Source organism: Acinonyx jubatus, chromosome B4 (assembly GCF_027475565.1).
Source record: "Acinonyx jubatus isolate Ajub_Pintada_27869175 chromosome B4, VMU_Ajub_asm_v1.0, whole genome shotgun sequence".
Classification (NCBI taxonomy): domain Eukaryota; kingdom Metazoa; phylum Chordata; class Mammalia; order Carnivora; family Felidae; genus Acinonyx; species Acinonyx jubatus.
Window position 1 is genome coordinate 133,547,006 of NC_069387.1, and position 21,960 is coordinate 133,568,965.

The following is a 21,960-nucleotide window of genomic DNA, read 5'->3' on the forward strand; positions in this document are numbered from 1 at the left end:
GGGGGCGGGAGGGACTCATCCTCCTGCGGGATCTGTCCAGGCTGCACCATCCAGACGGGGCTGGACCAGGTCAGTGCTCACCCACGCTCCTCGCGCCTCCCCCCAGACTCTCTGAGAGGCGGGGTGTCTTGCTTGGCCCAGAGCAGCCTGGGTTCAACCCGGAGCCCACACCGGCTATGCCGCGGCTTGGCTGGCGTCCGCCAGGCTGGGACCTCAGTCCTACCCACTCTCTAAGCCCCCCGGGAAGCTCAGCCTGGGGCGTGGGCCCACAGTTGGCCTGGGCCAGCACCTCGGCACCCTCAGCTGGCCTCGGCCGGGATGGGGCCGGGCCTAGAGCTGGGGACACCGCCTGACCTGCCCCTTGGGTGGTGGGACTCATGCCGGCCTCACCCCACCAGAAGCAGCCTCACAAACACCAAATCGGCAGGAGGGCGTGTCAGAGGCAGTAAGGCCCGGGTCCCGGCTGTTGGGAGTCGGTGAGGTTGGCAGGGCCCCCCCCCCCCCCCCCCCCCGCCCCACAGGCAGTCTCCCCCTGGGGCGGTCCCTCTGCTCCGGCTACGAGCTCCCACATTCTGCGTGCGTCCTGCCTCTGCCGCTCGGCCGCCTGGCGCCCGTGACCTGCTGTGCCTTTTGTTGCCTGGTTTTGCTTGTCGATTACGCAAATTGGCAAAACTTTGGTGTTTCGCTTGGTCATCTCGGGAGGCCGGATGCTTCGCGGCCTGTCTCCCCTTGTTCTATCCCCACTTTATGATGTCAGGAAAGCTCGGGGAGAGCCAGCTGACTGCCTTGCTCTGAGAGAAGAGGCGGCTGTCTTCCGGGGCCATCGCCCTGCTTACCCTCAGCTCCGGCGGATTTTGGAGCCCAACAGACGATGCTCTGCAGGAACCCGGCAGCCTGGCATCCGGGAGCACCTTGGCCAGCTCCCCACGCTGCTTTTCTGATGCTCGTGAGAGCAGAGGGGTCAGATGGGGACTCTTTGAGCGTCCTCATTATTTCCGAAGTTCTCCAAGAAGGTCAGGGGGCCCCTGGATGTGTCACAGCCACCCCTGCGCCTGCCAGATGTCCTGCACTGAGCTTTTTTTTTTTTTTTTTTGTACTTAGCACTCAAGTGCACCCGAGACTTCTGCAGTCTTTTCTGTGATGCTGGTGCAGGCGATTTTTTGTCCCTTCCATTCACTTGTGGGTCCGTTCATCCCTAGCAATATCCCACACACTTCCTACTGGCCACATAGCACGCACGGCCACAAAAATGCCTGGTGAAACAGACGAGAGGCAGATGCACTTTGCCATTTTGTTTGCTGGCTTTCTTGTGATGCTTCCCCCTCCTCCCACCCCCTTCTTCATACACAGCGTTCTCTTCCTTTCTGAGCTGTTGTCATCCACGAGGAACGTCAGGGTGCTGGCAATTTCCACGTTCGTTTAACAGGAAAACCCACACCTCATGGATGGGTCACGTCCTTCTGGGCTGTGCTCTTTGCTGGAGCTACTTCGTGCCGTTGAAATCTTAAATCTGGGCGTTTGTCTCCTTCTGCAGCTGACTGGCCGTAAAGGGCACAAGGCCATTCCCGCAGCCCAGGAGGGCTCGGCCGACCGTCTGCAGGGGCACAGCAGTGACTGGGTGTGAGCTGAGTACTTTAACGTGTGGTCGGCCGCTCCGAACCCCGCAAGTGGAAGCCTCGTCTCTGGTGCCAAGAGGCTCTCCTACATTGGCGCGTCTCCAGGAGAGCGCCACCGAGTCCGGGGGTGCCGCTGTGGCCATGGAACATCACGGAGGGTCTTTCTAGATGTCACTATGAGCATCTTAAGCTTCACCTTTCGGATTTGTGTGGCTCTGTGGAACATTGGTACAACTGATACCATGGCTGTGGCTCCCCGGTCAACTCCAGATGTCCTGTGCTTACAAATTCTCCGTTTTGATGAATTCTCAATGCAAACAAAAGGACTCCAGGGAAGATAATACCAGAAAGAGGCATTCCCCGGGGATAAGAACTGTCTCCGTGGCAAGCGGTCTGGGCTTCAGGGACGGTGGAGGCCCTGCTTGATGCCCTTCCTTGGGGGTTGTCTGCGTTTCACTGATCAGGGATGCGAGGACAGCTAGCGTGGGGGACAGCCCATTTATAATTAAGGAAAGTCTGGATCACGGGGTCTTCTGATCCCAGCCGTGCCTGCTCGGAGTGTCCGGGTAATCAGGTTTTAAGTGGACTGGGAATGAGCAGGAGTGCCACCCCTGATAGGCAGCTGGATGAACAACCGGGTGTGAGTGCCCACCCTGAGGGGCGCAGGAGGCCCCTTGCAGGGCACGCTGGGGAGGGGACCTCCGCCTTCCTGTCGTCAGCTCCATCACCACCAGGGGGCGTCGCTGTGCAGGCTGGCGGCGCTCACGCCCCTCCTGACACTCTGGCTGTCCTAAGAGCAGTTAGGGTCTCCTCTCACCCCCGTCCTCAGGGTGAAGAAACGGGCAGAAAGAGACTCCCATTGCCTGAGGCCCCAGAAGTCTGTGCCGGAGCCGGGGTTCAGGGCTCGCGCGAGGACAAGGCCCCTCGCCTGTGATGCGCCTCAGCTCCACGTCTGTCCCCACGGCACTCCGCTCCACAACGGAACCGGTGCTGGGAAACCCAACTTTGGGTTAGGAACCTTCTGTGGTCTGAGTGTCCCCCTCCCGCCTCCCCCCCCCCCCCCCCCAATCCCTGTGTTGAATTCTAAGCCCTGATGTGATGGTCCTAGGAGGCGGGGCCTTCGGGAGGCCTTTAGGTCACAAGACGGAGCCCTCATGAGCGGGATCAGTGTCCTTACAAGAGACCCCGCAAAGCTCCCTTGCCCCTTCCCACCTGTGACCAGGAGGAGGGCCCTTATGACACCATATCCGCCGCCCCCTGATCCTGGGCCACCCCACCCCCGGTCTCCGGGAAGGAAGGAAGGAAGGAAGGAAGGAAGGAAGGAAGGAAGGAAGGAAGGAAGGAGTCCTGTTAAGCCCCCCAGTGGGGATATCTGGTCACAGCAGCCCAGACGGACCGGGACGGGGAACCTGGAAGCCTCACCGTGATCCCGTCTCTCCCATTTTTCAAAGCGCCAGTCTTGGTATTTTGGTTTTCTTCCACAGCCCAACAGGCAAACCGCTGACACGCTGCGCCAGGCCTGTGGTTCCAGGGCCTCCCAAGAGAAAGCGAGGCCAGAGTAGAGAAGGCATACTTTATTGTGATACGAATCGAGTCAAGGAGAGGACGGGACGCCAGCGACCCTCCAGGGCGACGACCCGACGAGGTGCCCTGCTCTCGACACCTGTGCGTGGCTGGAGGGAAGGGGCGTCCCCCCGGCTGACAGGCTGAGGTCCTGGGTGACAGAGGCCGACAGACACAGCCAAGGAGACACAGAGATGGAGGCACAGTCAAGTCCAGTTTTGCCACCAGGATCACTCTTGGCTTCAAAACGAAAGCAGCTCCCCGGTCCCCGGGAGGCGGACTGGCCCCCCTGCCCTGTCAGCGGGGCCTGGGCGTGCTGCGGCTACACACAGGCTGGCATCGGACTCCAGGTTTTGGAAACAAAAGCATGGGAAGGACAAGAAATTTCGATTTACTCCCGTAAGTGAAAAACTAACAAAAACCCAACATTTTGACTCTAGACTCTGGTGGAAGACGACATCTAACTATGACGCGAAGTTCTCCCTGGAATCATCTTTGTCGGCTCTCCACTGCCTGGTGCCCTGCTGCCCACACTTGTCCCCGAGGCCCCTCGTCAGGGAGTCCCAGCCGGCGTCGGACGAGGGGGAGAGCACCGCTGTGCCCGGCGGGCGGCGAGATCTGCGGGGGCCACGGAGGTGGGAAGGACGGCCTGCTTTTGCCAAATGGAAAGGCAAGAGCGATCACAGGCGGCGGGCACGAGAAGCTTGCCCGTAAAGGTTTTGGTCGAGGTTGGGGAACAAGAAGGCTGGCAGGTTCCCAGGGGTTTTGGGGACACAGGGGTGCAGCGGGGGACCCCGACGCCCTGCCCTGGGGGAGCCACGACGCACAAGCAGTATCTGGAGAAGGAGCCAGCCTGGCTCCGTTCATGTTTGGGCTCCACAGGTGCTTCCGGGGAAGCCTGTTTGTGGGGACGCCTCGTCACGCTCCCCGGAACCCGTCTTCCGTCGACACCCTGGAAACACGGCAGACCGGGAACCAAACTCTTTGGAAAAGCCTTTGGTTGAGCAGAGATGGCGGTGAGGGGACTGTGCACGGGGGCCTGGGACTCAGCCCCAGGGGACACTGTGACCGGCCCTGCTCCTGAGTCAGGAGGCAGAGGAGGACCCTGAGCCCCCAGAGGCGGTGCTGGGGCCAAAGCTCGAAGGCGAGGCTTGTCCGAAGGGAGGACGGGGAGGAGGACTCTGCAGAAGCGGCCCGGGGAGCTGAGGCTGGAGGACCCAGCCTCAGCAGGACCCGCGGGCACCTAGACCAGGCGGCTGACGTGGCAGTTGCTGGGCTCGTCCAGGTACAGGGTGCTGAAGACGTCGTTGAAGAAGGTCGGGTGGTACCTGCAGGCTCGCTCGCAGTCCGGGTTGAAGTTCACCTCCAGGATCTGTGGCTGCATCACCCGCCTCCCTGACAGCGCAAAAGCAAGGGCACCTCACTCCCGGGAGGGTGGGCTGGGCCCTGGCCGCTGGGGCCTCGGGGCACAAGGGCCCTTTCCTTTCGAGCTTCCCCCCGACACCACAGCCCACCGCCCTTCCTGCCTGCGCTTTGCCCTGGGGACCGCCACCCCTTGGTGGTGCACCCCCCAGACCAGACCTCCTGGCGAACGTGAGGCAGAGTACAACCCGAGGGGCACCGACCGACAGGGGCAGGGAAGCGGGGACGCCCTCTCTGTCCCCTGGGGGCGCTGGCAGGGGGAGGGCTGGATGATCGGCTTTGGCTAAGTGGAGAGGGCGTGGTTTGGATTACAGGGCGGGGTGGGGGGGGCCTCACCATCTGGACGGTCGTCCCACTTGAGCATGAGGTCGATGGCATACACAGCCCGGGATGAGGCATAGTCGCAGAGGCCCAGGGGCGGTGGCTTGGCACATGCCGCTTGGAACAGCTCCGTGAAGGCCTGGAAGATCTCACCCTGGGGACGGGGGAGGTAGGGCTGGGGGGCTGCGTGGCTCTGTGGCCAGGACCAGCCCCCAGAGCCACTTTTGACACGGGCTCCCTGCCTCCACGTGGGCTGCGGCCCCAAATGGCCCAAGACCCCTCCTCCTGCAGCCTTCGCATCTCCCCACCCGGCCGCCCCCTAGGACACCGGCCCCTCGCTCGTGGTGTCCGACTACCACAAAGCAGCCGGTCTCCTGCCTCAGAGCCCCCTGCTGCCCTCTGCACCGAAGCAGACAGAGCAGCACCAGAAGCAGCTTCTCTAAGAGACAGAGGCCAGCCTGTGTCTCCAGCCGTGTCCCTGCTGTCCCCTCAGGTTTGCAATTTCTGGGGCAGGTAGGGCCTATTGCCATCGGGCTGTCCCCGTAGTGCCCCGAATCCCCTCCAGAGCACCCCACAAGGTCTAGAGTGGGAGGAGGGTTGCAGCTCACACCATCTCCTTCCCTAGTATCGGTGGGAGGAGCAAAGACCCCCACCCGCCCGATGCCGGCCGGTGAGGGCAAGCCCCAGCCTCTGCGGCTTTGCTCAGGACTCACCTGGACGCTCTTCCAGGGGAATTCTGGGTATTGCTTCTCAAACTCAGGGATGAACTCATCATAGTGCACCTGTGACAGACACAGGGACCGTCACGCTCTGCCCGGGGCCTCCTCCGGGCCGGGAGCGGGGAGGCCTGCCCCACCTTAATTTGGGGCCTCTGACACTCGCCGGGGCCACGTGTCGGTGCCAGCCGCCTATCCAGCACCCCCACCTCTGGGCACAAATGGAGGCAGGAGGCAGTCTGAGCTCTGGATCTTACTATAGACTCAGGACAAGCAGATTTACTTGTCCGAGCCTCAGTGTCACCGTCTGTAAAACGGGAGGATGCTCCCTGCCCGGCACTTATTTGCAGGGTTCTCGTGAGACTCAAGTGAGACGCTTAATGCTGAGGGGTCAGCAGACTGCAAGGACCGGGGGGACACAGCACCACGCCGGTCTCCATGCACGGGGGGGCAGAGCCTGCACCCGCATCTGCAGGGCCCAGGCCGGAGCTCACCGCTCAGCACCAGCTCAAAGTGCCTGGGGATGGGAAGATCTCCCCAGGCCAAGGCTTCACCCCAAACACACCTGCGTGAGCTGGCAGTAGGCTCAGGCTTCTTCTTGCAAGGGACGAGCCAGGGTGGGCTCATTCACATCCTGTTGGACATGTGTCCCCGCACACAGGAGCTTCAGGGGAAACAGGACCCTTGGGGCATCACACAGTATACAGGGCGGCCCTCGGTTGTCTCAGAGACAACTTCCATCCGTGTCCTAGGGTCCCATGAGGGCTCAGGGTCCCAGGCGCCGGCCGCCAGCACAGCCCGGGACCAGAAGCAACCGCTGGGCGTGCACGTGGGCAAGGCCACTCCGGTCGCACAGTCATGGCGAGGCGTCTCTGGGAGTGTTCGATGCAGCACATTCGTGAATAGTGAACACCGCACGTGGCCCAAATGTCTATTAGCAGGTGAGTGACGAACCCATCCCGGGGACAAGAATGCCCCCGGCCCCATTCAGCGATAATGACGGATCTACACACACGATGCTCAACAACGACAAAAGCCACAGAAGGATTTGCTCCATGGCATTTACACACAGACTCGTACAGTACGTGCAAAACAGTCCTTTGAGTGATTTCGGGAGGTACGCACGCTGAAAAGAACGTGCCCGGGAAGGATAATCACCCCTTTCAGAGGAGTGGCTCCTTGTGGGAGGCAGGGCAGGGAAGGCCACCTGCAGGCCTCGGGCTGAGCAAGGGTGCGTGAGTGCCCGTGCCCTACTTCCTGCCTGCCTCAAACAGCCTTTACCCAGCGCGCAGGTCAGGGAACAGGGAGGGCCTCTGGGAGGAGGCAGCCTCTCTCTCCTCCCCTCCTTCCTCCACCCAGAGCCGGCCTCTGCCTCCGCCCAGGCCACGCCCACCTGGCCAGGTGCACTGCTGGGGTGATGCCCTCACCTCAAAGGGAGCCTTGCCCTGATGTTCCCTTGCTCACGGTGCCCAGATAGCACAGGGCACGGAGGATCCAGGCAGGGTCACAGGCCAGCAACAGCAGCAGCCGGCCTTGGGGTGAGGGTGGCGGCACGCGACATGCACCCCGTGCCTCCCCACCCCCACCCGCCCTTGTGCCGAGCAGATGCTTCCAGGGGAGACCTGCAGGCCACCTGCCACAGGGCCCAGGGAGGCCGCGGGCCCCTCAGACAGAGCTGCAGGGGTGCCGTTCTGAGACTGACACAGGTACCCCAAGTCCGCTCCTCTGACCGTCTACACAGCCTGCCCAGAGGACAAGCCGATGGGTGTGGGTCTGTACCCGCCGCCCCGGTTTCTACCTGCTTTAGCACCACCTCCGGGTCGTAGTTCATGACAGTGAAATGTTTCTCGTAGTCGTCCAGGTCATCGAGCGCGAAGGGCCTGCGGGAGGAGCGCGCAGACACAGGAGGGTCCTGAGCGTGGCCGCGGCCGAGCAGGGACAGTGCCCTGAGCGAGCCCGCCGGACGCCTGTCCCCCCATCGGTGCGAGGGGGCGGCCCCACGGCCCCACAGAGCTTGGGTCAGAGCGAGCCATGAGCTAACCGTGAGGACGCCCCGACGGCCCGGACACGTCATTGCGAGACTCTGGGGTCGGTGCCTGTTCCGCAAGGACCGTCCCCAGCGGTGGCTGAGGCAGGCAGGGCAAGAGCCCCCGCCATTTACCAGCTCAGCGGGCCACCTGCCGTGTGTGCGGTGGGGGAGCAGCCCAGGGCAGGCCTTCTGACCCCGAGGAAACGAGGGGCCCCGCTGCCCACCCCCCAGCCCGTCTCCCAGTTACCGGTTGGACAACCGCAGCCAGAACACGTCGCACACGAACAGCGTCAGGGGCTTCACCGAGCGCAGCAGCACGACGTAGCGGATGTCAAACTTGACCCTCCCCACGTCTTCTCGCAGGAATAAGACTGGACTTTCAATGTATTTGGACACGACCTGGAGAACACAGACGCGGGGTCGCGGGCGGGCTCTCACCTCCCCTGGGCCAGGACCCAGTGCCCGGAGGCACGCCAGCCCCGCCCCATCCGCGTCCGTCCTCACTGGCTGCGGGCTCGTGCTTGTGGCGCGTCTGCACGCCGTCACATTTCCTGGGGACGCAGGTGCGCTCCTGCCCCGGTCCCGGGAGCGGGCCGCTTCCCGTCCTGGGGTCCACGGAGGCGCATGCACCCCACCCTGCACCTGGCTTCTTCCTCGGCCTTTTCACACCCTGTCCAGGCTGTGGCAAGTTCTGTACCCTAAGCTTCACTTAAACCGAGGGAAAGGATCCCACCAGTTTTTGGGTTTTGAAAACTGAATACAAATCCTCAGCCATAATCCCACCGACTCCCCATCCGCTGTCTGGAATCCCTGCGACAATCATCCCCGTGGCGCGCTTTCCTTGGCTTCCGCCCAGATGTGCTGCGTCTCACAAAGCCCCCGATGCTGCCCCTGTGCTGTGTGTCCCTGCAGCAGCCTTGTCTGGGGCCCCGAGGGGCTCCCTGGCCTGGCCACCTGCCCCCTGCTCGGCGGTCACTCCTGGTGCAGCACGTGGGGACTCTGAGGTCAGACACACCAGGGGCAGCTCCGAGCAAGGGCTCCCCCATGTCACCCGGACAGTCACACAGCCCTTCCCTGACGGCCAGGCCGGTGGAAGGAATGGAGTGTGGGCTTCAGAGACACCCGTGAGCTGAGTGACCCAACACCAGGACCCGCCCGCACCCAGGCCCTGACACGCGAGTCCCCTTTGCCCCCACTGACTCGGTGGCCAGCCGGTGCACTCAGTGCCCCTCGCCCCCGGAGCGCCAAGGCCCACCTTGGGGGTGCTCTCGCGGTGCCGGATGATGCTGTGGAGGCTCCTGGTGATGTGGGTGTCGAGGCTGCGGGCCAGGTTCCAGGGCTTGCAGATCCAGTGGTTGTCCTGGCCCCTGAGAGCATATGGGGTCGGCTGGGCTGCGCCCCGGGCCCACCTTCCCAGGCAACGTCTCCCCAGGACCGTGGCAGCCCTAGGAAAGGGGCACCCAACCTCCCACAGGGAGCAGTGGCAGGTGTCACAGAGGGGGCGTCAGGGGCCGGACCTCAGGGAGCAAGGAGGAGCTCGCTCGGCAGTCACGGCCGGCTGCAGCACTGAGGCCACGGTCAGCGCGAGGCCGAGGCGCGGGCCGGGGGGCCGGTGAGGACGGGTACAGGTGGGGTGGGGGCTGTAGGGACGGGGCGCATGTAGGAGTCTCTGCCTCGAGGGGGCTCTTACCGCCTCTCCCGCTGCTGGAAGTAGCTGACGAACTGGGGCAGCTCGGTGCGCAGGTTGAAGGTACGGGGCAGCCAGGCTGGGCCCTCGGGGCCCCCCGCCCGGCGCGCGATGGAGGCCAGGCAATCCTTCACGGTCAGCAGGTTCTCGCAGGGGAACTGGTTCAGCAGCACGTTGGGCCTCTCCTGGCTGAGCCTCCTGGAGGGCCGAGGGAAACGCGGGCAGCTCGGGGTGGCGAGGGGACTCGGCCTGGCTGGCGGGGGGCGGAGGGGGGCTCACCTGTAGTCCTTGAAGTGGGAAAAGTTGTAGAGAATGTCCGCGTCCGCCTCGCTCTGGGTAAAGGTGAAGCGTGGGTGGGTGAGGTGGCTGAGCACCTGCTGGACGTCCGTGTAGACCCTATAGGGAGAAGTCGGGCTGAGCCGGGCCCCCGCCTATGCTCGCCACACCCCTGCCACTTGGGGGCGCCCCGCCCGGGGCTGATGTTAAGGAGGACAGGGCTGGGTGTGAATTCGACCCTGAGGTCCCAGCGCGGGCCCTGAGGGTGGACAGCCAGGGTCAGACCCCAGCCCCTCTGCTTGCCTGCCGAGGGTGGGGCAACCACACACCTACCTGTGTGACCCCAGGTCCCCCCGTAAGATGGGATCACGGCCTAGCTCACACTCGTCACTGGGATGAAACGGGCTAACCCGAGTGTTTAACAAATGCAGGCTTTCCTCCCACGTGGAAGCAGGAAGAATGGACACACGAAGAACCCTGCCCTCAGAGAAGGCAGCTGGTGTCCTGGTGCCTACAGGTGAGCGTGTGGCCCAGACAAGTGTCCTGGATGTAGCCCCGCTCCACACCAGTGCTCACTGCTACCTGCCTGGCCCTCGCTGGCCCGGGCAGAGGTGAGGACAGAGCCTGGGAGCCCGGTTGCGGGGTACGGCAGAGGCAGAAGGCAGTTAGTCTGTGGCTGGACCAGGTTTGTGTAGACCGAGGTCTGGGCCCCGCCTCCGAGCCTGCCCTACACTGGGGGGGGGGTGGGGGGGTTCGGCACTGACTTTTACACCCTCACCTGTACATGGAGTACCTGCTTCCCCCTGGGGTCCAGCCTGCACCTGCTGGCCTCGCATAACCCGCCGGCCCACCCCTGCAGACCTTCCTGGGCACCCTGTGCCTTGACTGTCCGCACAGGCTTCCTGCCTTCCGGAGGGGTCGCTGCACGCAGGCCTGGCTATGACTTCACCCCAGGACACCCCCTCACTTTTCACGGTGATCTCTCTGTGATCCTCAGACTCTGTGCCTAACACGTCTGTCACTGCCATGTCGCCAAGAGACAGCAGGCTTCCTGAGCGCCTCCCTGTGCCAGGCACTGTCCTAGGGGTTGTGGGAACTCGGGGGAGTGAGGGAAGTCTCATCACGAGCCGAGAAGGGAGCTGCGCACCTGAAGATGTGGTCATGGGGATATGCCACTGGACTGATGGCGAGTGGCAGCTTCTCCTTGTTTTCCTCCAAAATGGCCTGGAAGGAAAGCACCGAAGGTGGAAATAGACCCTCGAGAAAGGGAGCACGTGAACACGCCCCCCTGACCCCCATCCTGGCACATCGGGGTTTGAGATCTCAGGGGGCACACTCAGACCCCAGCTAGAGCTAGAGCCAGAGCCCTCTGACCACCCTGCCCCGGGATCCTGGGCCTCAAGGCCCCACAGGTGCCGGACTGCCCGTTTTGTGTCAAAAAAAAAAGAATCTTCCCGAGGCTCTCTCCAAATCACAGGCAGCTGAGAAGATGTCAGGCCCGTCCTGGGAGGGGGCTGCCCGGTCCTAGCGGAGCCCCGAGGTGCCGCTGGAAGCATAAGCAGCGTGGTGGTTTAAAACACCCCGACGCTCAGCAGCCCTGCGGAGGGGGCCCACGGGGCTGGGCAGGTGAGCGTCGTGGAGCCAGGTCCTCAGCCCCATCGAGCCTCAGCTGACAGCCTGGCTATGCGAGCGGGGCTCCGAGCCAAAAGCTCCCCCGATGCCTGTTCCACAGACAGCGGGGGTGAGATTACAAACGTCTGCTGTGTGAAGCTGCTGTCTTCGTGTCCCTTCTTATCCGGTGACAGCTAACTAATACCGGCTACCCCAGGGCTCAGGGCTCAGGGCCCAGGCTGATCTAGATGGTCAAATGGGGAAAAGCAACCAGGGGGTGACAGACATCGCCTCTTCCTGGGCAGTAGAGGGCATCCCAAGGAAAAAAAAAACCCCTAATTCGTGAGTGCAAACTCCACTCTGCAGTCTTAGCTCCTGAGCCCTGAGGTCGGAAGGCCACGCCACCTGCTTGCTTGCCCGCTGAACAGCCTCGCCACCAGGAGGAAGTCTTCATCCCTAAGCAATTCTTAAGCCTTCCCCCCTTGCATTCACTTGTTCACTAAGCACCTACTACGTGCAACTATCCTATGAGGCTCGGAAACTCGCCTCAAACTCAAGATGAGTAATCACCGTGATCGCGCAGTTTTCTGCAGGGACGGTTCGGCCACCGCTGGCTTACACGGGATCCACCAGAAAGGTGCCAATAGTTCCATCATTATGGCCTAGTCTCTCCCAAGCAACAGCGCGCACGGAATCGACACCACCACGCGGCGCATGCCATCCTCACTCTTCCTGACTTGTCTACTCCTTCCCACGATCCTCTGAGGCGCTCAGTGAGTGTCTGATGTGCCAGTGTGGGCTGGGAAATTTCCACACACCGGGGTGAGGTTGGAAGCCTCTGCCCACAAGCTATCGGGCGTCCCTGGTATTGGAGCCCAGCTCCCCCACCAGCTGTGTGACCGTTTGCAAGTTACTCAACCTCTCTGTGCATGTTTCCTCATTCTCAGTGAAATGGAGATAGAGACGGGACCTTAAGGCCTACTGTCGTGAGGATTATAGTCAAGCATACCCATAGGTGCTAACCACAGGCTCACTCGTGGCCTGGTTTCCAACTGGGACCAGCCAATGGGAAGCAGTGGTGGGAGATCAGAGGGCAGGGGAGGGAGGAGAGAGGGGCCAGGGGGTCTTCCCTGCCCAGCCCTGCCTGGTCTGGTAGTGGCTATGTTCCTAGAGGCTCCCCCTTTCCTCCCCTGCCCTGGGCCTCCCTGACCCCGACTCCCTAATTTGCCCAAGAGGCCGCCACAGAGCACCTTTGTTGCTCGTAACAGTGATGCCGATGACTACTTGCGGAGGGCCTACTGTGCGCCAGAAAACGCGCCTTGCAGTGTTCGAGTCCAGCGTCTTCACGTTCCCGGTGAGGGGGGTGTCGGGGGAGGAGGAAACGGTACCGAGTGGGGATTTGTAACCAAGCCGCATGGCCCACGCTGTGCCCCCCAGTCGCGGCGAGGAGTCCCCAAAAACGAGGAGGAGCAGCACGGACGACCAGCAGCTGCAGCTCTCTGATCGCCTGAGGGCATGGTTCCCAGCAGCCGGCCCCTGGGGTCTGGGCTCAGGGCTGGCAGCTCCTGCCCACTGCCTGGGCTCTGAGCCCGTCTCTCCGGCACGCCCAGACTCTCCGCTGCCCCCCACACTAGCCAGCTGGCGCTCAAGAACATTCGGTGACTGAAGAACATTCCAGAAGCCACCAAGCAGGGAGGCCCAGGGTTGGAGGGGGACGGTCACACCTGGTAGTGCTGGTCCGGCGGCTCGGGCGTGGAGGAGCTGATGTCCAGCATGTCGGCGGGGACCCAGGGCAGCAGCCTGCACCTGCGGATCAGAGGGTCCGCCTCTCCGTAGGCAAAGTCTCGGGTCACCTCCTCTGCATCAAGACACGTGGCCCATCAGGAGGCAGCGGGAAGCCAGGGCCGGGGCCCATCCCTCAGGGCGGGCGGGGGTTGGACTTACCGCCCGTGTCCAGGTCCCTCAGGGGCCACAGCAGCGTGTAGGCCACCTGCTGGGGCATGTAGAAGAAGGGCGCGGTGGCAAAGCTGGGCGTGTCCGAGTGCTGGATGCGCGAACCGAACTCGTCCATGATGTACCACACGGGCACCTTCTCCTCGGCCGTCTGTAGGCGGAGCACACACAGCAGCCTTCGTCCACCGGTCCGCCTACCTGCCCCCTTCTGTGGCACACCCTCCCACCTGCCCATTCACCCAAACGGCGGCCCGTCTACACCCAGATCCCAGAGCCTGGAGCGACTATCACATGCACCTTTAACCGGGGGCCTCCTGGGCCGTTCTGGGCTGACTGCAGTGATCGCTTGTGTGGGACAGGTGTTAGACCACGGCTGCATGGATGTGTCTGGCTTTGTGCATGTGGCAGGGAGAGAGCGAGGGAGGCTCCTCGGAGGAGGGGACATCTAAGCTGAGACCCTGAGAAACAACTTTTGTCTCTTCCCAAACTAAAAGTGGCAAGGGGCTGGAGTGTGAGGGTGAGTCTGGGGATACTGGGGGGGAGGGGTGGTCATGACAGCAGGGACTCGACTCTTCTGGAGTCAGTGAGGAACAACTGAGGGCTTTCACGGGGACGGGACAACAGAATCTGAAAGCATCAGAAAACAGACAGCCCAGTCACGGAACTCAAGTCTATGGTCAGAGAGAGGGTGGTGTCCCACGAGCTCAAAGGCCCCCAGATACACGGGTCCCCAGCGCTGGGTGGCCCGAGGCAGAGTAACAGGCCCACGATGAAGCCACAGGCAATGAGGGGCCCCACGGAGAGGAGTCTGCTCACCCCAGGGTGACGGCTCCTGGCTCTCCTGGGCTGCCCCTGACGGCCCAGGGCAGTGAAGGCCCCCGGCCCTGTCCGTCGCCCGCCTCCCCCAGGTCCAGCTGCCCGCTCACCCCGTGGGACAGTTGGTAGGTCTGGCTGAACCGCCACATCTCCTCCAGCACCAGGTCCACAGCCTCCGCGCTGGGCAGCTCGCCGTGGAACTCGACGCCCATCAGGTTGGCCATGCGGTGCAGGAGCCCGGGCACCTGCTGCAGCTGCTGACGCGCGTGCTCCACGCGGCACGTCCAAGCGTGGTCGATGAGGAAGATGCTGCGGGCACAGACCAAAGGGGGCCGTGAGGCTGCCCCACGGGCGCGGCAAGAAGGGGCCAGCAGGAGATGCTGAGGAGGGCGAGGCCTGCAGCTGTGGCCTGGGGAGGTTTCTCTCCCTCTTCCAATTCTGAAAAAGCCACCGGGGTCCCCGCATCCCATCCGTTGGACCTTGCCTCCCATCAGCAGGACCCTGCCTCATATCCGTGAGACCCTGCCTCCCATCAGTGGGAGATCCTGCCTCCCATCAGTGGACCAAATGAGACCAAACATACAACATGCTGACCACACACCGTGTACTTGTGTTTCTGCCGATTGCTATTCATCACTGTAACAACAAGTGACTTCAACTGGATTTGGAACTGCTGCACAGGTGTATGCCCCCCTCCTCGCTACCTGCAGGCCTGGCACACGGCAGGTGCTCAGCAAAGGCAAAAGCTGCCCACGGCGGGAGGCCAGCGGCAGGCAGCTGTGCACAGAGGCCGTCACTCGGAGCTCACTCACGCGTGCCGGGGGCTTCAGGGCACTTCCTGGGAAAGCCCGAAGCCTTTTTGTGGGAGAGGCTTCAAGTCTCCACACATATGGACAGCTGTGCCCCGTGTGGTCCAGCCCCCCTGGAAGAGCCCAGAGGGGCGTGGCTGCACGGCCCTCACACACGGCGGCGGGAGCACGCTGGGGGGCCAGGCAGGCATCCCTACCGCCCCACGGGGCCCGCTGGGCCAGGACGCTCCGAACACACAGGCGTGTGGTTTGCCTGCCGGGCCACACGGCCCTCACCTCCATTCCCTTGAGGAGACGAAAGGAACAGCAAATGCTCCGGTGTTTCCTCTGGGTGGCAAGATGGGCAGTGTTTATTTCATTGCGCTTGTGGTACTTTTTGTTTGCATACCCGGCAAGAGATGGAGATTTATCCTTGCCCTTGTGCGCAGGGGATACGACCGTAGGTTGCAGGGCACCCAGCCGAGCTTCAAGGTGGGATACCTGGGGGTGGCCCCGGGCACATGCTCACCAGGGGGGCTGGACACAGCACATATGGAGAGAGGATGAGGTTGGAACCCGGCAATCAGAGGAGATTCACGAGGCTCTAAAGGGAGAAAGGCCCAGGAGCAGGGAGGGCTGTGGAGCTGAAACCAATGTCCGGAGCTCCAAGCCCAGGACTCCGCCCGCATCCCCTCCTGAACCTGCCCGGTGGCTGCTGGGCCGGGGCCCCAGAGCGGCACGGCCGGGAACAGAGCAGGTGCATGCGGAGGCTGCTGCGCTGAACTTGACGTGAGAGGTGAGTCTGCAAGTTTCTGAGCGAGAGAGCGTGTGGGTGGTGGCGCCTGGCTGCTGTCATGACCTGTGTGGCCTCTCCCGCCCCCTCACAGGCTGGCGAAGGAGGCCAGAAAACCTTTGCAGAAGAAGAGGCCAGCCAGACCCTTCCCGGACACAGAAGACCCTGTCCCTACGGACACAGGGGCCCGGTGACCTCGACAGGCCGGCAAGTTTCCTCCTTAAGGTTCCAAGAAAGTGCGGCGGACGGGCCCGCCATGGCTGACAACAGCTTCTTTTGGTCCCTGGGAGGCAGGAGTCCTGGGTTCGGTCTGAGCTCCGCCCCATCTACCCTGTGGCGCTGGGCCCTGGTGTCCCCCGCCTGAGAAGCCAACCAGACCACAATGCTCACAGTCCGGGCATAAAGCCCTGGGAGAACCTGTTTATGTTTCCTGGGCTCCACCCAGAGACCCAGATCCCGTAGGACCGGAGACAGGCCTTCAGAGAAGGGCAGGCTCACGGGTAAGGCTGCCTTGCACCCACACACACGCTCTGAACCAGCTGGCGAAGAGGCCAGTGCCCGGCACACAGAAAACACTAGTGCCTGAATTTACCGCTTCTGGCCTCGGTGACCCCCTAGGAAGGAGCCCATCCTGAGGGCCACGGGATGGACGACAGGCATCTGGCCTGAGGCTCCTACCTGTTGGGGTTGGCCGCCTGGAGCCCGTTCTCGCTGGTCACGATGACCTTGTAGCAGAGCTCGCTGCCGGGGTTGGGCTTCTTCCTCCGCACTTCCCGGGCTGCCTCGCCCTCACTCTCCTCCTCCACCTCCTCCACTTGCATGATCCCGAACATCTCCCCGGCATCAAAGACCTGGGGCCACAGCAGGCGTGTTGACGGGCTACCCACCATCCCCCCCCCCCCCCTCAGCCTCAAGGACCAGCTAAACCCCTCGGGAGAAGCAGCACCTATTTATTAGCCGACTACCCATCTTACAGATGAGGAAACCGAGGCTCCTAGAAATCAGTCAGGACTGGGACCTAACCGCCGTCACCAGCTATTGTCCAAAGTCCCTCAGCCCGGGACACCCGGTCTTGGAGGTAGGGCTGCACGTACGGGGCGGAACCCTATCTAGTCTGGTCTTTACTGCGCAAGGAGAGGAGTCCTGAAAGGCAGTGGGTGGCCCCGGTCATGTCAGAAGTGAACGGAAGAAGTGGGGTCTGGGTGGCAGGGGATCCCACCCCAGTTCCACCAGAAGAGCCAATCCTATACCAAGGCAGCTGAGGCAATCCAGAAGGAAACAGGTGCCCTGGAGCCTCCCACAGCCACCACGCCTGCCCAGACAAGAGGCAGTCTGGGTCTGCACAAAGCGGGGCCTGGGCCTGTGGTTGGAAGATAAGGGCCCGGGTCCTTAAGTTTCCCTGCGACGGACAGTGCCAGCCCTGTGCAGCCGAAGTCAGCCCTCTCCTGCGTGCTCTGGAGCCAGGCTGCCCCCTGCAGCCACACGCACGCACTGTGTCTGCCACGAGTTGGCAAGGGGCCTCAGGGTAGACTCTGGAGCCAGCCTATGGGGCCTTGGACAAGTCACTGAACCACTGTGCCTCAGTTTCCCCATCCCTCCAACGGGAACATCAGAACCTGCCTCAGAGGGCTGTTGGAAGGATTAAACGATTAAGACGCGAAAAGCTTAGGAGCGCCTAACCCGGCAAATGATGCAGAAGCACTTGCTGTCATCACTGCACTTTGGAGACCAGTCTCTCACCAGGGAGGAAGGCATCCTCTGCCTTCCAGGAGAGCGGAGTGTTAAACCGACAGAACAGTGCACCGTAGGTCCCTGGCACAGAGCAGGGACTCCACGAAGGCCAGTTCGCCCCCCAAACCTACTTCTCATGACTCTGACAGAAAAAAACTGCATTCCCAGCAGAGAGAAACCAGCTACCTATTCAGGCACAAGCAGCTTTTTTTGTGCTGGGCAGGTGGGCACTTTGGGGTGTGAACGTGGACCCCCTCATGATCTTGCCTAGGGAGCTGGCAGCCGAGTGGCACAGAGGAGTAAGGTCGGGCCGTGTGACAGGCCCAGGTAAATGGTGCTGGGGCCTGATGGGAGGGGAGGGTTAAAGGGGGGGAAGCTGTGGCTAGGGGTGGTGGTCAAAGGACCCCAGGCAGGGGGGCACAGAAGCTGGGGGGTAGGGAAGGCTGTGGAACCAGCCAGGCTCCTTGGAAGACAAGGGGGGCTACCTCAAGCCAGGCTCCCTAAGCTGTCTGAGCCTGGGGAAGGCTGTCACCTTCCTTCCAGCACAGAGCTGCTCAAAGGACTGGAATTCACACCCTGGGTTTCAATCTAGAACCCTCACTCCTATGCGAGGGAGGGGCACAGTGGGGCAGTATAAGGCCTGGGGATAGAGGGCCTGCCTTTGGGGGGGGGGGTGACCATGATCCCTTCTGGGTTCAACTACAGAAGACCGTAAGGGTGTAATGAAGGGTGTGGTCTTGCAGCCAGGAAGTTCCTGCCGGCAGCAGCGGGAGTTGCAACTTATTTTAAAACACTCCCCAACTTTTCCAACAAAACTGATTTGAAGTAAGGCACCAGGGCCACGGGCCCTGCGGGGAGTTGGAGGGGCCCGGTTCCTGTTGGCAGGTGCCCACCCCCACACCTGGCCCCCAGCGGCAGCAGGCTTCACTGAAGACAATGGATGCAGGTTTGGGTCTGGCGATGTGGTGACTCACAGCTCTGCCCATAACCCCTAATGGCAAGGGAGGGTCATGGAAAAATACTGGCTGCCCCTTGGTAGAGCCACAGCGGCCAGTGCGGAGGGGACGCTACACTCTGGTGACCGCCCACCGTGTGCTGTGGCACCTGCTGAAGCTCATCTCCTGCCTCCCCACCCAATCCCCACTAAGACTGTGGGAGCTGGGGCCCTGTTCCACCGTTGGGCTTTCCAGATGGAGACTCTGGCTTAGATGGACCAGTGACTTGTCTAAATGAGGGTTTACTGCCCATGGAGGCTCGCTGGACTGGGGCCGGGGGGTTCTCCCACATGTGTGCCTTTTACCCAGCGCGAGGACCTTCTTATCCTAACAGATTGGTGGGGTCCCCAGCACATGCCTGGGACCCCAACCAAGTGCTCAGGAAACACTGGTGGAATTGAGAGGGCAAATAAAACAGAGGAAGGAAACTCACTGTTTGCTACAAGAGGTAGGTATGTATTGAATGCCACTGACATTGTGTCTGTTTTACAGCAACTATGTGTTAGGAGCAGGAGGGCACCTGGTGAACCCCGATTTCCCACAGAAAAACTGGCTGGGTGGGTGGGGTGGGGGTGTGTCCAGCAGCTAGGCTTGGGGGACAACCTTTCCTGGATCTGGGGGTCCCCTTCATCACCTGTGCCCCTCGGTCAGTCTTGGCCCCAGGGAGCAGCACCCCCCCCCCCCCCAAGAAGAGCCTAATTGCAGCCAAGAAGGCCCCACTAGCTGGCCTGTTGCTCTGGCTTCGGCACCTGGGCAAACTACCAAAAACCAGGGACCGCTCTGATCAGCCAGCACCCGTGGGGTGCCACACTGGAGGCCCAGGCTAGATAAGACTGGTGAGAAGGGAGCTGTCCCCACAAAAGGGCACAGAATCTGGAAGCATGTCAGCCCTTTTCTTCCTTTCTGTAGAGTCCTTTTCCGTCTCCCACAACCTCGGTTTTCTTTCATTTGCAAAATGAGGGTGAGCGGGGGCTCAAATCGAATGATGAAACATGTAAGAGTCCTACGGCCCCAACAGTTCAAGCCACACAAATTCATGGGGCATCCATTCTCCTTGAAGGAGTGGCTGAAAGCAAGGCACAGGTTCCCGAGTCTGACAGACCTTAGGAGGCTCTTCCTCTTCCTGTGACTCAGTTTTTTCAACTGCACAATGGGGATGTGTGTGGGGCTCGGAAGCGTGGAGAACTCAGTACGGGGCCCGGCACAGAGCAGGAGCCCCAGGCGCTGGCAGGATCGGGGCCACAGGCACTGGGCTCTTGCCGCCACTCTTGGGCCCCACAGTCTAGACACCTCCTAAGCTGCCAGGGAGGCACCATCTAAGTCGGTCGTCACGGCGTTCGTGCTCTTCGCGCCTCTCCCGCCTGGTCCCCGCCGCGCCCCAGCGCCGACACACCCCCAGCGCGTCGCCCCCGGGCCTTCCCCCCTCCTCCCCCAGGCACCCTAGCAGCCTCGTCGGCGGGAGACCCCCAGGGCCCCCTCCCCTGCCTCCCCACCGGCGCACCTGGCCCGGCCTCCCCTCCAGGGCCCCGCCCGCAGCCACACCCTTGCCGCTTCCCCGGCTCCGCTCGGCACCCCGGGTCCTCCCGCGTCGCCCCAGCCCGCACCTCGTGCTCCAGCTTGTGCAGGAGGCGGCCCCAGTACCGCTCGGGGACCCCGGACGCGCGCAGCGCCGGGCCGTGCAGCGCCGCAAACTCGGCGCGGGCCCGCGCGCCCTCCTCCGGAGTCAGGCCCGGGCTGCCGCGCTCGGCAGGCGGGTCCCCCGGCCCCCCGTTGGCCTCCATGGCGCCCGCACCAGCGCCGGCGCCGAGTCCCACTCCGCCGCCGCCCGCGGGCCCGGCCCTCCCCCCTCGGCCCGCCCGCCCCGCCCTCCTCGCGAGCTCCCCGCGGCCCCCGCCCACCGCCCGCCCGGCGCCGGCTCGCCGCGGGCCGCCGGGGGCTGAAGCTCCGGGAGCCGGACCGCGGGCCCGGCCGCCCGGCCGGCCGAGGGGCGCGTGCGCGAGTGCGTGAACGCGCGGGCTTGCGCGGCGAGGAAGCGGGCGGGGGGGGAGGGGAGGGGACGCGGGCGCGGGGCGCGTTGGGGGCTCGGTGCTGCCGGCGAGTGCGCACGCGCGTCTGCTGGGGGCGGTGTTTTCTCTCTCGCCCCGCGGCTGCCCCGGGGCATGCCGGGAGCGAGGCCGTGCGGCTTCCACGCGGTCGGAAGCGGAAGAGACTCCAGACAACGTCCGAAAAGGAAACTGAGGCCTGGAGTCAGGGCCGTGCCCCGCACCCACCCCGCTTGGAAGGCTCGCAGACCCCGGGGGTGGGAGGGGCTCTCGGATTCTTTTGAAGGCTTCACCGGAGTTCGGTGCTGCCGCGTAGTGGCGCTTGGATACCCGTAGTGTGGATTCAAAATGTAAATTTATTCGGTTAAATTCAGAGGTTTTTTTTGTTTGTTTTGTTTTTAAATTTTTTTTAATGTTTATTTTTGAGACAGAGAGACCCAGTATGAGCAGGGGAGGGGCAGAGAGAGGGGGAGACACAGAATCGGAAGCAGGCTCCAGGCTCTGAGCTGTCAGCACAGAGCCCGACGCAGGGCTCGAACCCACGGGCCGTGAGATCATGACCTGAGCTGAAGTCGGACGCTTAACCGACTGAGCCACCCAGGCGACCCTTTTTTAAAAAAAATTTTTTTTTAATGTTTTTATTTATTTTTGAGACAGAGACAGTATGGGCAGGGGAGGGTGTTTTGTTTTTAAACAAGTGGACGTAGTTCAAAGGTATTTCAAAGTACGATTACAGAATTTCAAAAATCATTCTTTGAGCGTTCTGTGTTTTCAAGTTCTTCTGTTGCTTTATAGGGCTACGTTTCATGATCTTGTTTGCAAATTTGCAATCGTAATTTGCTACAAAGCTTCAAGACTTTGGGTTTGGTTTTTTTTGCGGGGGGGGGGGGTCCTTCAGTGGCCGAATACTTTGATTAAAAGTTTTAACCCGAATTTGGGTAAAATGCACCATTTCCGAGGACTCGTTAAATGTCACTAGGACACTTAACGGTGGTGTACCAAGGCTCACGCTTCCAAAGTGCCCTTGTTGAGGGGCCCAGAGAAAACCGTTACCCCCATGTACGAGTACAGTTTTGTATCTACCATCGCCCTTTTTTTTTTTTTTTTTTTTTTTTTTTTGAGAGAGAGAGAGAGAATGAGCAGGGGAGGGACAGGGAGAGAGAGAATCTGAAGCAGGCTGCACACCCAGTGCACAACTTGACTACAGGGGGTTTGATCTCACCACCGTGAGATCATGACTTCAGCCGGAATCAGGAGTCAGTCGCTTAACGGACTGAGCCACCCGGGTACTCCCTTACCATCACCTTTGTCACACAAATGTTGTAGTTCAGTTATTCTAATTATGAAAAAAAATATTTGTAAATTTTGGCAACTATGATTTCTAATCCAATTTACAGCCTGTTTGGATGAAATCATTACACCCGATTCCAAGTACTAATTTAGTGGGAACGTTAGTCCCTCTCTGCTGTGCCCATCACACTCTAGATGGGTATTATCATTGCAAAAGAAATGCAGTCTGTGTTCAACTTTTTTACTGAACTTAGCTGAGTAGCATTCCCTGTAACACTGGGTTTTTACTTTGTGATGAGATGTGGGCAGGG

The 21,960-nt window shown here is 61.8% G+C and overlaps 1 protein-coding gene across 2 annotated transcripts; it reads right to left on the reverse strand.

The window, feature by feature from the left end:
• Window positions 1-3,881: 3,881 nt before the first annotated feature.
• On the reverse strand, window positions 3,882-20,164 carry TTLL12 (tubulin tyrosine ligase like 12). 2 transcript variants are annotated; one of them, XM_027070535.2, is made up of 14 exons: window positions 19,922-20,164; window positions 16,270-16,442; window positions 14,121-14,319; window positions 13,186-13,345; window positions 12,966-13,099; window positions 10,778-10,854; window positions 9,634-9,750; window positions 9,358-9,552; window positions 8,923-9,034; window positions 7,915-8,066; window positions 7,437-7,518; window positions 5,636-5,704; window positions 4,938-5,076; window positions 3,882-4,574 (listed from the first exon to the last, which is right to left on the reverse strand). In XM_027070535.2, exons 1-14 carry the CDS (start codon window positions 20,096-20,098, stop codon window positions 4,423-4,425), a joined length of 1,938 nt encoding a protein of 645 aa, XP_026926336.1. In that variant the 5' UTR covers window positions 20,099-20,164; the 3' UTR covers window positions 3,882-4,422. The 2 variants fall into 2 exon arrangements, with proteins under 2 accessions (XP_026926336.1, XP_026926338.1); XM_027070537.2 differs by lacking the exon at window positions 19,922-20,164 and adding an exon at window positions 17,080-19,686.
• Window positions 20,165-21,960: the final 1,796 nt, after the last annotated feature.

Coding starts and splice junctions, on each gene's coding strand:
- TTLL12 (XM_027070535.2), bottom strand. CDS start 20,098: ATGGAGGCCAACGGGGGGCCGGGGGACCCGCCTGCCGAGCGCGGCAGC. Junction 14,320..16,269: donor CAGGCGGCCAACCCCAACAG/GTAGGAGCCTCA, acceptor CTGTGCCCGCAG/CATCTTCCTCATCGACCACG. Junction 9,553..9,633: donor TCCCACTTCAAGGACTACAG/GTGAGCCCCCCT, acceptor TCGGCCCTCCAG/GAGGCTCAGCCAGGAGAGGC.